This window comes from Talpa europaea (genome assembly GCF_964194135.1).
Source record: "Talpa europaea genome assembly, chromosome: 7".
In the NCBI taxonomy this organism is placed as follows: domain Eukaryota; kingdom Metazoa; phylum Chordata; class Mammalia; order Eulipotyphla; family Talpidae; genus Talpa; species Talpa europaea.
The window spans coordinates 1,874,536-1,890,059 of NC_140074.1; the positions used below are offsets into that span (position 1 = coordinate 1,874,536).

The 15,524-nt window shown below is 65.6% G+C and overlaps 2 protein-coding genes across 2 annotated transcripts in view; one reads left to right on the forward strand and one right to left on the reverse strand.

The window, feature by feature from the left end:
- Positions 1 to 4,798: 4,798 nt before the first annotated feature.
- Positions 4,799 to 8,267, reverse strand: SPACA9 (sperm acrosome associated 9; the record flags this gene model as incomplete). The annotated part of the gene is made up of 3 exons (XM_084238429.1): positions 4,799 to 5,206; positions 5,813 to 6,015; positions 8,124 to 8,267. 3 exons carry the CDS (start codon positions 8,265 to 8,267, stop codon positions 4,873 to 4,875), a joined length of 681 nt encoding a protein of 226 aa, XP_084094555.1. The 3' UTR covers positions 4,799 to 4,872.
- A 4,979-nt stretch (positions 8,268 to 13,246) lies between these two features.
- The window catches only part of AK8 (adenylate kinase 8), a gene marked incomplete at both ends in the record, with an annotated part of 82,487 nt that continues 80,209 nt past the window's right edge, over positions 13,247 to 15,524 (forward strand). Inside the window, 2 exons of the mRNA XM_084236747.1 lie at positions 13,247 to 13,330; positions 15,415 to 15,499. Coding sequence (XP_084092873.1) covers positions 13,247 to 13,330; positions 15,415 to 15,499 — 169 coding nt within the window. The remainder of the gene's footprint in view (positions 13,331 to 15,414; positions 15,500 to 15,524) is intronic.

Here is a 15,524-nt window from a genome sequence, read left to right on the forward strand (position 1 = left end):
GGGAGGACTGGGGCCTCGGCAGGCCGCGTGGCAAGCCATGGTCAGACTCCTGCCCTCAACCTGCCCCTTGGTTCCCAAGGCCTCGAGTCTGCGTCAGATTCTTTGTGACGCTGCAGAAAAATCCCAAAGGCCCAAAGAGTTCCCACTGTCCCTCAGGCTGCTAGTTGCCTCGCTGCCCCAGGCTGCAGGCCGGCTTTCCACTCCAGTGCTGACTGCAGGGAGCTCTGTGCTGCCGCCCTCCCCGGTTAGCCGTGGGGGGCCTGTGAGCAGGGTCCAGGGGTGCTGGCAGAGGCTACCTGCCACAGGCCCGCTGCACTGCCCACGCCCGCAAGGTGATACCTGGCAGAGGCCTGGGCACATGGAGCACCTCGCCCAGCGAATACTCCCATGCTGGACACCTGGGAGCCGTGGCCGCGTTCCCGCTGAGACCAGGGGAGACTGGGAGGGAGCCGAGTACCGGCTGTCCTCGCCGGCCTCTCAGTCCCCAGGGTGGTGGGAGAGACAGGCCGTGATGGTACGAAGCCTCCCGCTTGCGCGGGCACTGGTGTCCCTGAATGCGGGAGCCCGCTGCCAGCTGCCGGCGTGGGTGCGGGCAGACGCCCCCTGGGGAGGCTGCTGTTGCCCGCATGGGGCGGTGCCACACGTTCCGAGCAGCTGTATCCACAGGACAGCTGCAGTCGCGTGTGCTCTCGTCTCCCAGTTGGCTTAGTTTTAGCGAAGGAAAACTCGAACAAATTCAGAAAGGAAAACGTGTTCGGGGTGGCTACAGAAGCCGCTGCTCGTGCGCCCCCTCGCCCAGCCCAGGAGATCTGCTGCAGCGCAGGTGCCTGCTCACCCCGGGGCATTCCCCCCCCACCTTCCACCCCCCCCACCCCCTCACCCCCGCAGCGGGCCTGAGGCCTGTGGGGAAAAGGAAGACACTTCTGAGGTCCACAGGCAGGTTGGGAAGATGCGGGAAGCAGGAGCCGGTGGTACAGTGGGCCAAGGCTAGGCCGGAGGCTCCTGGGGGGTCTGCTCGGCCCTGGCCTCCTCTCCCGGGGGTCTGCCGGCTCAGCCTCATGACCACCGTCCACCCTTATGGGTGTGGCCCGGCTTCCTCTAGGCGCCAGAAGGGTGTGGGAGTCACTTGGCCCAGGCTGGGGGATTGGGCCTGAAGTCCTGCTGAAGTGACCCAGCCCGACGATGTCGGCTTTTCTGTTGCAGAGGACTCGGGCCAGAGGGTTTGGTTTTGCGTTGACAGGATAAGCCCCGAGAGCCAGGGGTCACGTGGCCTGCTATAGGCATGTTTTTAAGGGTGTGGAGATGCGAGTAGGGAGACTCCCAGGGAGAATTGTGGCCTGGGAGAGGCAGAGGGTGGGGTCCAGTCAGAGCCTGAAGCTGTTGGCCAACGCATATGACCCCCCAGTTCCGGTGGACGCTGGCCAGGTCAGCACAGGCCCTGGAGTCTGCTTGGGCAGCTTGGAGTTAGTTTTAAAAGGAGCACTACAATGTGGGGGTGCAGCCTGGTGTCGACAGAAGATGAGGTCCCTGGTGTGCTGCAGGAAGCTGAGCAGGCGCATCTCTAGCCAGCGGGACTGTCACGGGTTTTTAAAAATCTTTTGACAGGGTCCCGCCGTGAGGGCTGTAGAGTTGTTACGGGGTTGGGAGAGAAATCTGGTCACAAATAAGAAGACGGCACCCCAAGGTGGGAGGAGAGAGCAGCCGTTTGCTGGGTGGGAGAGGTGCTGAGTGGCCCTGGGCGGTGGTGCTGGGCCAGCCTGCAGGGCGTGGGTAGGCGTGACCTGGCCAGGCGCTGAGCAGGGAGGGGTGATGTGCTTTGCCAGCCGGTGTGCACACAGCCGGGCTATTCCAAGCAGGTGGTGGTGGTGGCCATCCGGGAAAGGCCCTGGACGCCACTGCCAGTCAGGGAGACCGACCCTGCGCCCCTGTGGCCGCAGGCCAGCAGTGCTGCTGGGCAGGCCCAGGGCCACAACCGCACGCCACGCTCTGGGCTGTCCCCTTAGGCAAAGGCATGTGTGGCGTCCCGTCTTTTGGTCGAAAAAGGTGGCGCTCGAGCAGTGGTGTAGACGAGGGTGATTCAAAGCCATGTTGGTGCCCAGGGGGTCCTGAGCTGGACCCTCACAGCTGGGCCTGGAAATGTGGGGCGTCTGTGTAGGGAACATGACACACGTGCCGCGCCAGCCGGCGTGAAGTTCCCCCCGGACGAGAACATACCACTCGGCCAGAAACAGCCCGAGAGCGAACAAGGATGCGGCCGTGGTGGTTTTCCCGCCGGAGGCACGAAGGCGGCGGGAAGGGTGAGCGGCGGCAGGCAGGGCCGGGCAGCGAGAAGGCTCGGCCGGGACGCAGGACAGGGGCGTGCCCCTGACTCGGGTGGGCGCGCTCAGCGCCATCAGTGCGCTCTCGGGGGGTCCTGGGAGCGGCGGCCTCCCAGGAGAGACGCGTCTGCGGCGAGGCCCAGTCGGTGTTCCTCGCCCTGCTGCCACGTCCCTCCTCGGCGCGTGTCGACCGGCGGCCGGCAGCCCTGGAGCCGCACCCCTGGGGTGTCCGTGCACGTTTACCTAGGAGTTCTGTGCCCCCCAGGATTGCACATGAAGCTTGCTCTGTAGGCGAGAGGACAAGTTTGGTCGGGGCTGGCGCTGGGCTCTGCTGTGACCGTTGTGCCCGTGTGGTGCGGCTCGTGTGCCCACTCTTGACTCTGCTGTGTCCGGGCGGCGTGTGGCCATGCTTCCTGTGCTGCCCCGCGTCTGTGTGCCCTGAGAGCAGCTGCTGCCCCGGACCCCGCTGGGCCGCCGGCACCTGTGCCCCCAGCTGCCTTCGGCCTTGAGATGAGTTGATGAAGGTAGAGGAGCTCTGTCCCCTCCTCCCGATGCCACAGGCTCGCCGTCCTCTGGGGTACTAGCTAGTTGAACCAAGGGGGTAGACCCTTTTTAGAGGAGACCCCTGAGAGTTTGAGACCCCCAGACCGCCCGTCCCCGCCCCCTCCGCGCAGTGTTTGCCCGGGAGGGGCCGGCTCCTCTGCACAGCAGCTGCTTAGGCGCGTCCGGGCGCAGCCAGGTGTTTGCACTAGGAAGAATCAGTGGTCACTTTTCCGACGCCTTCTATGGACCATAATAAATCTATTACGGAGGAACAGATTTTGCTAAGATATAATCTAGTTTTATAACTCAATCATGATCAACCCTGTGTGGCTAACTTGCAGTTAAAGGGGTCCCATCAGTGAAAACCAGATTTTTTTTAAAAAAAGGACTGCTTTTCATTAAAGTTAAGAAAGTCGTCTTGTCAAAAGGTCTAAAGCTTCCCACCTCGACCTTAAAAGCATGTCAAACAATCCACGAGATGCCAGAGACGCCAACTGCAAGAGAAATGGTACAATCTTAGTGAATGGAAATTGGAGTCAAAAGGTTTGCTGTCCTTCTTAGAATGTTCTAAAATGTCAAGGGAGTTGCTTGTGTTTAACTGTGAACAAATAAAAATTTATTGTTTTGCACTACTCTGCTGTGTTATTGACATGAAGTGACTCCGGCCTCTGAGGGGCCTCCAGGCAGAGCCAGGACCAAGACGCAGAAACCTCTGGCTGGTGCTGGCCGGTGGGATCTGGCTTTGGTCCCTAAGCCCCTTGTGCTGGTGGTATCTGGCCAGCAGCCACCCCACCTGCTTCATCTGCCGGGTTCCGCCTTCCCCCAGAAGGCTCGGCGGTGTGGGAGGGAGGCCAGGAAGTCGCCACTGCCGTCCTGCCGCTTTGCGTGTGCCCCCACCTGCGGTGTCCCCCGGGCCCTGCCGCTGGGGCTTGTGTGTGGAGGGCAAGTGCCGCTGCCCACCCTGCCGTCCAGTTGGGCAAGTGTTTGTGGGAAACTGCCTTTAAGTGACCTAGGTCCACCGTGCCCTGCGAGGGCGGGCGCGCCGTTCGCCATGCGGCCTCCGCGGCTGCCCTGGAGACTCGCGTGCTGCCCATTTTAATGGCAGAGGCAGCTCCTTGGAGGCAAAGACTCGGCAGTGGCCATTCTTAATTCTGTCTGGGAAATTCAGATGTTCTCGTCTGAGCCCGTGCCTCACTGTTCAGGGGGTGCAGGCTGGCCCGGGGTCTCTAGCAGGCAGTGCTTGGGGGCAAACTTTCGGCTGAGCACCTCCTGTCCGCGGGGCGGCCGTGGCAGTGGTGTTCCGGGGGCCCCCTGATGCCTCGGGCACGTGGTTTTCTTTAAGGGGTAGATCCCAGGAAACCAAGCCAGGCAGGGAAGTGGCAGAACACTTTTTATTCTTGACCGTCGCCCCCGAGGAAGCAAGAATACAGAAGCTAAGTCTCCCCCTGTGAAGGGAAAAAGCAACAGTCAGACAGGACCCCCGGCCAGCTCCGAGGCCCGTGGCACGTCAGCCGACATCTGGGCTGTGGCTGCTCTGGAAACCAGGCCATTGTCCTTGTACGTCATCAGAGGCCGCCGGCTCCTCCGCATCCCCGCTCCGTGGACAGCAGGGGGAGGGGCTCGGACACCTAACCGCGCTGAGGAAGACCATGGGCAGCCCCCGCGTGCCCCGGGGAGGCGGGAGCAGCCCTGTCTGCAGAGAGCCGGTCCCGGTGCCTCCACCTGGAAGCCCAGCTGATGGCAGCTGGGCCTGGGTGTGGGAGCGGGTGCACGGAGGAGTCATGGGACCCGGCCTGCCTGGACACCCTCTACCAACACACTGGGGGTCCTCTTCAGGGGCACAGAGCCCGCCGCTCAGAGGAAAGGCGAGTGGCTAAGCAAGGATGGGAGGTTCTCGTCACTGCCTGGGCTTAGTCGGTGGCCGGGACTGTGGGTGCCCCCGAAAGGGAATCAAGCCGCGGAAAGCAAGCTAGTGACAAAGCACCCCACGCAGGAGCAGGTCTCGGCTGGGTCAGAGTTTCCCACCAGCTGGTCTCCAGGGAGGTTTGGAACGTGCTTGGTCCTTCCCCCTGGGCGAGCGGCCGTCTTTGGTGAGGTGCCTACTCTTTGGCTTTGTGAGCCAAGGCTGGGCACCTGAGCTCTGGTGAGGACCAGCGGCGGCCCCAGTGGCCTCCTGGCACGCCTGGGGCGCACTCACATGCTGCAGCACCTTGCGGGGCAGCTTCTCCGAGTGGGCGATCCATTCCTTCATCAAGTCGAGGACCAGCGGGATGAGGCTGACCACGCCCCCGTAGTGGTTCTTGGCCTCGTCACAGCTGAGGTGGTTGACCACGTCGTGAGGGTATCTGCGGGGTGAGGCGGCGCTGGTGAGCCCTGCCAGGGCCACCAGCCACGGCGAGCAGGACAGCCCCGGGGGGGTTGGGGGCTGAGCCGGCTCCAGGCCAGGCTCTCCGTTCCGGCTCTGGCTCGGCCGGGGCCGGGCTCCACGGGTCCCTCGCCTGTATGTCCGCCCCAAATCTGCTCAGCCCCTTGGCCGCGTCTGACCCTGCTAGCTGACCACCTTCCTCGAGAATCTGGCGCTTGGTGCTGTGGGTGCCCGGGCCTGGAAGTCAGGCATCACCGTGGTGCCCCCACAGGGACAGGCTCCCAGGCCTGTGGCCCCCTCCCTTGCCCGGGGCTTGCGTTCTGCCTGCGAAGCCTCAGGTACAAGGAAGAAATGGGAAGAGGACGAGGAGAGAGATTTAAAAAGTTGGTGCTCTCGGAGCGACTCCAGGGTGCCAGCGGGCCGGCTGCCCTGGGAAAGCCTGGCAGCGGCCCTTCGGCTCCCCAGCCCAGACTCACCTGCCTTCTGGGCAGAAGGCTGCTCCTTCCTGGGGACACCCTGCTGTCCTGCCCGTGCCCCCGCCCCCCGCCCCGTGGAGGCCTGCAGAATGGCCCCAGAGTGCACTCACTTGGCTCGAAGGTTGCTTAAATCGTTGCTCTGGCTGACGAGGGTCTTGCACTTCTCGAGGATGTTGTTGGTGACGGGGGTGCCAGTGTGCAGGGCCTCGAAGTGCTGGCAGAGCCTGCTCAGCTCCGCGCAGATGTCCAGGAACATGCGCAGGATGCGCCGGCTGGTGGAGCTGTGGCAGTGGTGGTCCATGTAGTCCTGCACCTGTAGGGCCGGGGCGTGAGCTGGGCCCGCTGGGCCACCAAAGATTGCCAGCCTCCCGGAGCGGCCCAGGTCCTGGGCCGGGGGCTCCCCAGTCCTGCTCTCCATCTTCTGCCCCGGAGCCCTGTGCTCCCGGTACCTGTGCAAGTCCTCCTCTCACAGGGGAGCACAGGCGCCTGGGGGGGGGGGGGGGCCCAGCTGGGCTCCGCCCCCGCTCCCTGGCTCCCAGCCTGTACCCTCAGAGTCCCCGTGCTCCCGGGCCTCAGGCAAGAGAGAGCTGGTCTCCAGCTCCACGCGTCAGCCCCCCTAGAGGGCCTGCTTTGAGAGCCACCCAGCTGGGCCTCGCAGATGGAGGCGCCCGCGGAGGTATTGAGCGCGCCCCCACCGCCCCGGGGCCCGCAGCGTGGACGGGAGGGGCAGGATGGCCTCGGAGCCGGGAAACGCCCGCCTCTACCTCACGTCATAGGCCAAAACCAGCTCTAGAAAGAAGAGCTCGGAGGCCCCAAAACCAAACAAAAACTTGAATGGGGGTGCGTTTTAGAGGCAGGAGCCGGGCACGGTCAGTCATAACAGGTGCTCGCGACAGTGGGCCCGCTGATCCACTTTCAACTCCTCTCCTCGGGGGAGTGGGAAGTGGGGCCCTTCTGGGTTGGGCTCGTCCCCCAGCGTGGCCGGTGACCACCCGATCACGCTGGCTCTGAGCTCGGGCAAGGAGGGCGTGACCTTGTGCCGGGGAGGGCCTGGCTCCGGACCAGGCAAGATTAGCCACCGGTTCCGCAGCCCGGCACTCTCCCCCTGCACCCGAGGGGCCGGCCCTGCCTCCCCCGCCCAGCCAGCCGAGTCCACGCCGGGCTCTCCCGCTGCCCAGCTGCCCCTGGTTGCCAGGGGACGTCTTCCCAAGGAGCCGAGTACAGTTTGGTGCGGGAGACAGGCTTTGACACCCGGGGGCGTGCTGGGGGCCGTGGGGGCAAAGGAGCACCTGCAGCCCCGGGTAACTACGACAGGTGGGCGTGCCCCGACCTCTGCCACCCTGCCGTTGGGTGGGTGTGCGGGCGAGTCTGCCCATGGATAGTCAGACGACGTGGCCGCGTGCCCTATGCAAGAGGGTGCTCCTCGGTGCCCGGGCAGGGGGGGCACCCACGCGGGTGGGGCGGGGGGAATGGTGCTGAGCACTGGAGGGTCCCCGGGGCTCCTTCCACGCCTGGACACCTGTCGGTTCCCCTGCAAGCCTGAGCTTTGGGAGGCGGGCCAGAGCGGATCGCCAACTCCTTTCCCGAGCTCAGGGGGAGGGAGGGCGTGTTGTAGGCACAGCAAGCCCGGCAGGGTGCCCCCTGGGGAAGCTGGGGAAGGGTAGGGGTGCCTGTGGGCTCAAAGTGTTTCCAGAAACTGGGAGAAACTTTTGGGCAAGTTTGTAACAGGGTGCCGCCTGCCAGGCTGCTGTTTTCGGGGTTTCATGTGTTTCCGGGCAGTCCTGGGCCCGGCCCCCCCGCCGCAGCAGCCTGTGGGGGTCGGCCTCCGCGAGCTGACTGCCGGGTGGACACCGCTTCTGCTGAGAGGCCGGGCCTGGCTGTGTGTTCCCGGAGGGCTGGGTCTCCAGGCCGCCCAGCTCGATGCAGACGGCAGCTGACCCGCCAGGTGGGTGGAGGTGAGGATGTGTCTGCAGACGTGACAAGCCACATGCTTGGCGTGTTGAGTCTCAACCCCGGCGCAGCTGGACACCCTGCGCCGTGCGTGTCCATCAAGGCCCTGTCCTGAGCCTGGGGCTGCAGACGACCCAGACACACAATTTCATTCGGCCCGTGCACCAGCCCTGGGCGGTGCGTGTCTCTCTCAGATAAGGAGACTGAGGCCAGGGGGTGACCGTGGCCCCGATCCCGGCTGCAGCAGGTTTTGGGGCCAATCGCTCCCGGCTGGCCGAGCGTCCAGCCCGCCTTTTTAGCCACAGTACCTGCACACGCGTGCTGAGAAACAGAAGGCGGGGTCTGAGTCTGGCCTGGCACAAACCTGCTGCCCCTCCCTGGGCCTCAGTCTCCTCATCTTCCCAGCGGGGAACGGTGCGCCCGACCCCTCCGGTCTGGGGGACCACCCGACCCCCGCCCGCCAGGAGCCACCTGTCCGATGCTGGAGATGGGCCGGATCTTGTCGTGGGCGTCCTCGCGGCAGTGCTCCAGGGCACCGATGAAGGTGAACTGCTGCTGCTGGAAGAGCTTGTACCTCTGCTCCACGTTCCGCAGGCTTTCTTTGACCTCGTTCATCGTCGCCGCCGTCGTGGTGACCGTGGAGAGGACTCTGCGGGGGGACGCGTGAAGTCCTGGGGCTGGACCCGCGGACCGGGCTCCGGAATCGGAGAGGGTGCCGCAGCCCCTCGAGGCGGAGCCGTTCCCCGCGGCCCCAGGGACACGCACTGCTTCCAGCCCCATTTTTCAGGGGCGCAAAGGAGCCCCAGGGGGACGCCCGTTTACACACGATCCACCCTTGTCCACAGCAGAACTGAGCCCACCCCGAGTCCATCCACGTCAGGGACATGCCCTTTGCCACAAAAGCGGTTTCCTTTGCCCAACCGTGGACAAGGACTTCCCTGGTCCTCAGTTTCTTCAAACTGTGGAAACACACGCACACACGCACACACGCACACGCACTCGCGGCCTTCAAGGCCTCCTTGTGTGGCCAGCAGCAGCAGGCTGATGCCCAGCAGACAAAACTTGTGATTTTGTCAGTTTGGACCAAATTGCTGTAAAACGTGACACTGCAGCTGGCGGGGAAGCTGAGGGGCGCTCGGGCAGGCAGGGAGGGTCAGCCGTCCCTCGTCTCTGAGAAGCTGCCATCCCTGCTCGGCTCCCGGCTCAGGCGGTGCGCGGCAGCAGTCCTGACCCGGGGCTGGCCCGCTCCCCGCCCCCCCACCCCCAGCACTGGCCGCCAGCGCCTCCTCCCGGCCACCTGTGTTAACTGCGAGGACGTTCACACTGCAGAGAGCTCCAGGCTCCCAGCAGCCACACACCCCCAAACCGCCTCTGTGAGCAAAAGGCTGCGGGGCCCGTCCTGTCACCTCGCGGTTCTGCTGAGCACATTCTAGGTCACAGATTTATGGAACCCCGGAGCTGGAAGGGCCTCTGTATGCTGCCCCCTTAAGGTCCAATGGGAGCGGGGGCGGGGGATAGGGTCCAGAGAGTCACAAATGTGTGCCAGACACACCCCAGGTCCTACCTTCCCGACCAGGGGCCTCTAAGAGCCCAGGTGGTGCCATGAGGCACCCCATTCAGCCCCGCCTTGGACCTGGCCCCAGCAAGATGCTGCAGGTGGAAGGAGCCAGAACACTTGGCAAGAATGGGGGTGGGGAGGGGCGTGCCAGGCTCCCTGGCAGTCCCCGAGAACAGGATGGAGCCGAGTGTCCCACATGTCCTGAGCCCAGGGCTGGGCTGGGGCCCAGAGGCGGCTCCAAGGCTAGAGGAGGCCAGAGGGGTGACAGACCAGAAGGTGCCCCATGGCGGGGTGGGTGGGAAGCCGGGGCTGGGGGCTCAGCTGCAGCTGGGCGGCCATAAAGGAGTCACACCAGGAGGGGCCCTGACAAGGGACCTCATAAACCTGTGCCAGCTACTGTAAGTCAATCGAGCCTGCGTCCCCAGCGGCGTCCACGGTGACCCCGGGAGCCCCATGCCAGTGTCTCCGACAGAGCAGCTCCACGCTCGCCTGAAGGGGACTCTCGGGAAGGGGGTGCACTGCTCGTTGAACACCTGCCACCACCTCGGCATGCGGCCTGCCCCCTTAAAAGGAGGCAGAGACACAGTGAACTTGGGGTGCAGTGGGCTAGCCAGGGAGGCGCTCCCCTCAGGGCGAGATTGAAGGGGACGCCAGGACACTGGGTGGCCGAGGTCGAGAAGGACATCTAGCGCACTGTTTTTGAAAATCAGTTACCACCAAGCTGCCCACGAGAACAAGCCGTCAGAATTTTAAATACAGACAGGACGAGGCGGCGCTGGCGTAGGCTGGAGCCTGAGGCCGAAGCAGTCGCCGCGGCCCTGTCTTCATTTAAAGTTTTGATATTTTATTCTAAGTGGATTTTTGCATTAATTTCAATTTTTAAAATGTTGCATTAAATGACGCTATGTTGATTAAGGGGTTCCGGGCGCCCCGTGTTTTGTGCTGAGGAACTGCCTGACCTGCTTCACCCAGCAGGGGCCAGGCTGGCTGGGGCATGAAGTTCTGAGCCTGCACAGAGCGGGTGCTGGGGGCCTCGAGCCCCCCTTCCCCTGAAATACGCAGTGTTGGGGGGCAGTGGGTGAGAACCAAGCTCCGGAGTCCCACCGTCCAGGGTTCAAATCTCAGCCCCTCCACCTTTTGCTGGTCTGGGGTCAGCCGGTCACCCCAAGCCTCCGGTCACCCCAAGCCTCCGTGCCCCGACCGCCCACGGGGAGATGCCAGCTTCAGCGTCCAGCCCGGGGCAGCACTGCAGGGGACACAGCAGTGTGTGGCGCAGTGGCCGGAGCTCAGATGGTCCGTGCCGGGCCTGCGGGAGCGGTCAAAGCCCTACGACCGACCAGTGTGCATGCGGTAAGGGGGGGGGGGCACGTGGGCACGGTGGATGCCCTGCCCGAGCCCCCCCACCAGGGTCCGGCTGGCTGGGCCCCGGGTCCTGGCTGCCACTGCCGGGACTTCCCCGCTCCCCTCTCGGAGTAATGAGGACTCGCGGGCGGGGCTGCCCCGGGTGCCCGCTCCCTGCCCCCACCGGGCTGCCCGGGGCTGCCAGGCTCTCCAGGGATACAGCACTACCTTGGCTGGTGGCCCCAAGAGCCCCAAGAGCAAAACTGACTCGGTTCTTGATCCTAGCAGCTTGTGACACGCGTGTCAGGGATGTTGCGAGCGCGGCTGTAACGAGCTCTCCGAAGCCAGCGTCCCGGAACGAGAGTCGCTGCCGCCGAATTAGTCGGGATGAAAGGCCCGGGGCGCGGGCGTCTCGGTCTGCGGGAGGAGGAGGGAAAAACTGATTACCCGATAGGTTTTAGGCTTTAATTGATTTGTATTTTTCCAGGCTGCGAAAGAAGATGAAATCGTGGTATGAAAAGTGCCTAGGGCTGAAAATAAATGAGGAGAAAGGCAAGTCATTTCAGAAATGTCCAGGAAGCGAGTGGAAGCCTCCGTGCAGACTCGGTGGTTGTGCTCTTTGTTCCGGGGAGGCAGCTTCCGTCTCTTCCCAGCCGGCTTTGCAGTTGGGCTTGACAAGCCTACCAGGGCGGGCGTGCTTTGAGGAGGCAGATCTGAGGCGGAGAGGCAGCGCCCCGGGTTTTACTGTCAGAGGCCATTTCCCTGGCTGTGGGCGGGGGGACAGGCCCTCGCTGGCCTCAGGGCACCTGCTAGAGGCCTGGCTCTGCCTTTGATTTAGCAGAGACCTGGTCCCAGCGAGTCCCCCTGCCTGGGCCTCGGTTTATCCACCTGTAAGGTGAGGGAGTTTGGTTTAGGGCTTTTCAGGGGGCCTCGTGATGCTAATGCGCCATGATCAACTAGTCAGGAAATTGGCCCCAAAGGGGAAGCGCCTCCTCCCCCCTCAGCCAAGCCCCCCCCGCACTGGGATGCTCGCCCACAGCCCCCTCTGTAACGGGGCTGGAGAAGCCTTTCCTCGGGGCTGTGGCAGGGGAAATGCCAACACTGCTAACAGCGGCCCCTGCTTAGGCGGCTCACCACCTGCCTGCACCCCGTGGAAGGCGGGGTGTCACCGGGGAGGGACGGGAGGCACAGGCAAGGCAAGTTTCCCAACTTCTCAGGCCAGTAAGCGGAGCAGCCAGGCCCAGAGCTCTTTACCGCTCGCTCCTTCTCCACAAAGCACCCCAACCCCGCGCTTTCATCCAGGGCCCAAACACGGCAGCCCCCACTAAGAACGGCGGCGCTCGAGCTGGCGCCCCCAGTTCGGCGATGAGTCAGAGGCTGGGTGGCCCCCATCCCACCTCCCCGGCCCGGGGTGGCAGCGGAGGGAGGGCCCCTTCGTTCTCCGAGCCCCCCACGGTCCGGCCTCCGCACCCGCTTTGACCTTGCTCGTTCGAGAGCGGCCTTCGCCTCCCGGAGCGTCCTGAAGTCCGAGTGGCTCGGTGGGTCCGCGGGGTCTGCAGGCCCTTCCCGGGGCAGGGGCTGGGGCCGGGGCGGGGCCGCGGCCTGATTGTTACCGTCGGTGCCATAGCAATCGGTCACGTGGCGGCCCCGCCCGGCCCGGACGCGGGCGGCTGAGCCCTGAGCGCCCGCCCGGACGCCCCTCTCTCCCCAGCGCCCGCCCCGACGCCCCTCCCTCCCCGAGGGCCCGCCCCGACGCCCCGCCTCCCCGGCCCTCCCCACCCGCCCCGACGCCCCTCCCTCCCCGAGTACTCACCCCGACGCCCCTCCCGCCCCGCCCGCCCGCCCCGACGCCCCTCTCCCCCCAGCGCCCGCCCCCGACGGCCCTCCCTCCCCGAGCGCCCGCCCCGACGGCCCTCCCTCCCCGAGCGCCCGCCCTGACGACCCTCCCTTCCCAGCGCCCGCCCCCGACGGCCCTCCCTCCCCAGCGCCCGCCCCCGATGCCGCTCCCTCCCCAGCGCCCGCCCCCGACGCCCCTCCCTCCCCAGCGCCCGCCCCCGACGCCCCTCCCTCCCCTCCCTCCCGAGCGCCCGCCCCCGGCGCCCCTCCCGCCCCTCCCGCCCGCCCCGACGCCCCTCCCTCCGGTCCCTCCCGAGCGCCCACCCCCGGCGCCCCTCCCGCCCCTCCCGCCCCCGACGCCCCTCCCGCCCGCCCCGACGCCCCTTCCGTCCGAGCGCCCGCCCCGACGCCCCTCCCGCCCTCCCGCTCGCCCCGACGCCCCTCCCGCCCGAGCGCCCGCCCCGACGCCCTAGGGTCGAGCACGGGGAAACTGAGGCCGGAGGCCGGGGCTGGGCTTGACCCACGAAGTTCCTCGTGCCCGGGCCTGGGCGCGCTGGCGGAACCAGGCCCCCCCCGGGGCCGACGTGCCTATGGGGGCGCTCCTCCCGGGTCCCGAGGGGCCCCGCCGGCAGGGACGCCGGGGGCGGGGCCCCGGAGCCGAGGACGAGGCCGGGCCGGCGGCTGGGCGCGGGCGGGGAGACCCCGGCCGGGGGCGCCAGCCTCGGGGACCCGCGGGCGGCGGGGAGCGGCGCGCGCTGATGACGTGAGGCGCCCCTAGCGACGGCGGTTGCCAGGGAGCGGCGCGCGCTGATGACGGCGCCCCTAGCGACCGCGGGGCGCGGCCTCGCGGCTCCGCGACATGGACGCGACCACCGCCCCGCACCGCATCCCCCCGGAGATGCCCCAGTACGGGGAGGAGAACCACGTCTTCGAGATGATGCAGGTGACCGGCCGCCGCCCGCCCCGACGGCCCCCGCCACTGGGGCGCGTCGTGCCCGCGAGGCCCCCCGCGCCCCGACGGCCGCCTCCGGAGACGCCCCGCCCCGGCCCTGCCCGCCCGCAGGCCCCGCGGGAGGAGGGGGCGCGGGCCCCCTGGCCGGGACCCGGCCCCTTCCAGGGCGCAGGGCCCCATCCGTGCGGGCGGGCGGCGGCCCCCGGGGGGCACCCCGCGCCGGCAGTGCCGTCTGCAGCGCCGCTTCTCAGGGGGGCGCAGCCCCGCAGCCCTTCCCCGGCGCCGCGCCCCTCGGGTGGACTCCAGGCTGGCCCCTGCCCCGAAGGGCGCCGCTCCCCGTGTGACCGAGGCAGAGCCCAGCCCCTGCGTGTGCTCCAGGGCCCCTTCTCCACCGCCTGGAGGTCCAGGCTTCCTGCGCCGGGCTGCGAGCTCTGAGCTACTCGGCTTCTGGGGACTAGAGGGAAGGAAAGCAGAGCAGGGCGCGCCCCAGCCCCAGCAGGTGCCATGGCGACACCTGTGGTCATTTGGGCCTCTGACCTGTCCACGCAAGAGCAGAGCTCACGCTTCTGGAGAACCCTGCGTGTCCACTCTCAGCAGACAGGCTTCCCTTGGGAGTGTGACCTGGCAGGGAGGGAGGGGCTCCTGATGCCGGAATCCTAAGTAAAGAAGACGTCTGGCTGATCAGAAGCTGGGCAGCTGGTGGGCCCTGGGCCTCCCCGCCCCCCAGGCGCTGTGGGCTGCTCTGGGCTGTGGAAGGGGCACCCGAGAAAGCCTCTACTCCAGGAGGTCCGGCCTTTTGTCTTCTGTATGTGTGTCCCTCTGTGGATGTACCACGGCCACTGTTCTAAAATAGAGCATTTTCATTTTAAAACAATTTTAGCTCCACAGGAACTTATACAGATAGTAGAGTTCTGGTTTGCCCTCTGCCCGGCTTCCCCCAGGGAGGACACCTGAGCAGTGCACGTCACGACCCAGCAACTGACCCTGGTGCCGCTCTTACCTGGGCGCCAGCCTTGGCTTCATCCGTTTCCCCTGCACTCGAGTTTCTGGCTCCGGGAAGCCGACCACACAGGGAGAGTCACAGACCCAGTGCCCACTTCCATTTTAACATAATAAAAAAGGACTACTTTTACCTCCTCCTGAGCACCACCGCTGAGATCATAGGTCATACAACTATTTAAAAGTGAAATTAAAAAATATTGGTCTGAGCCATCTGAACTCTTACCATCCTGCCAGTGAAATGGAACCCGGGATTTCTTCCTCTCGGGTGCAGTGGGCAGCTGGCCCAGGGGAGGGAAGGAATTGCTGGTGAGCGCGTGTCAGCCCTCTTTCTACTGCCCTATACTTACCCTACCCCAGCTGAAGCCCCTCCCCGCTGGCCTGAGAATGGAAGGATGCCCCTTACCTCACCAGCCGGCCCTAACAGCCACCCGACTGTCCACTGCCATTTGTTCTGGAGCCATGGCATCTGCTTGCTTTGGGCATGAAAAGGCCCGAATAGCCAAGACTATTTAGATACTCTGGAGGGACAAAGGTGATGGCTTGTCCCTTTGCAGACATCTGCATTGGCACCTACGGTGATGTGCCAGGCACTGGGGTAGGGCAGGCAACAGCGGGGATGCAGGGGGCTGCAGCAGCACGTGACAGGTGTACCTGGTGAGCGTGACCAGGAAGGCAGTTTCCACTGACCTCTGCAGGCTGAGAAAAAGTATCAAGCGGAGGGAACAGCATTTACCAAAGCTCTGGGGGTGAGGGAGCAGGACACATGAGTAGGCCGAGGGGGAGGGACCCGGGCAGCCAGCTCAGAGCCTGGGCCCCTCCAGCTCGGCCTCCCTCCAGGAGCCTCTCCAGCAACTGCCATGTGCCCCTGCGCACCCTGCCTCTGCTCTTGGGAGCCCCAGTGGAGCCCGCTAGGGCAGGGGCAGGGTCCCAAACTGAAGGCCTGTGTGGTGGGGCGCAGGGGAGGGATCGGGCCCCATAGGCAGGATCCATGTCGAGGGGGCTGTGGAGCCACCTAGCCTGGGGCCTGGTTGTCTGTGCAGGTGGTAACCCTGCTGTCTGCCTCTCGCCTGCAGGCGATGCTGGAGCAACTCCTGATCCACCAGCCCCCGGACCCCATCCCGTTCCTCATCAGCCACTTGCAACAAAACAACGATAATGGTGAGCACTGGGGAGCTCTGGGGTC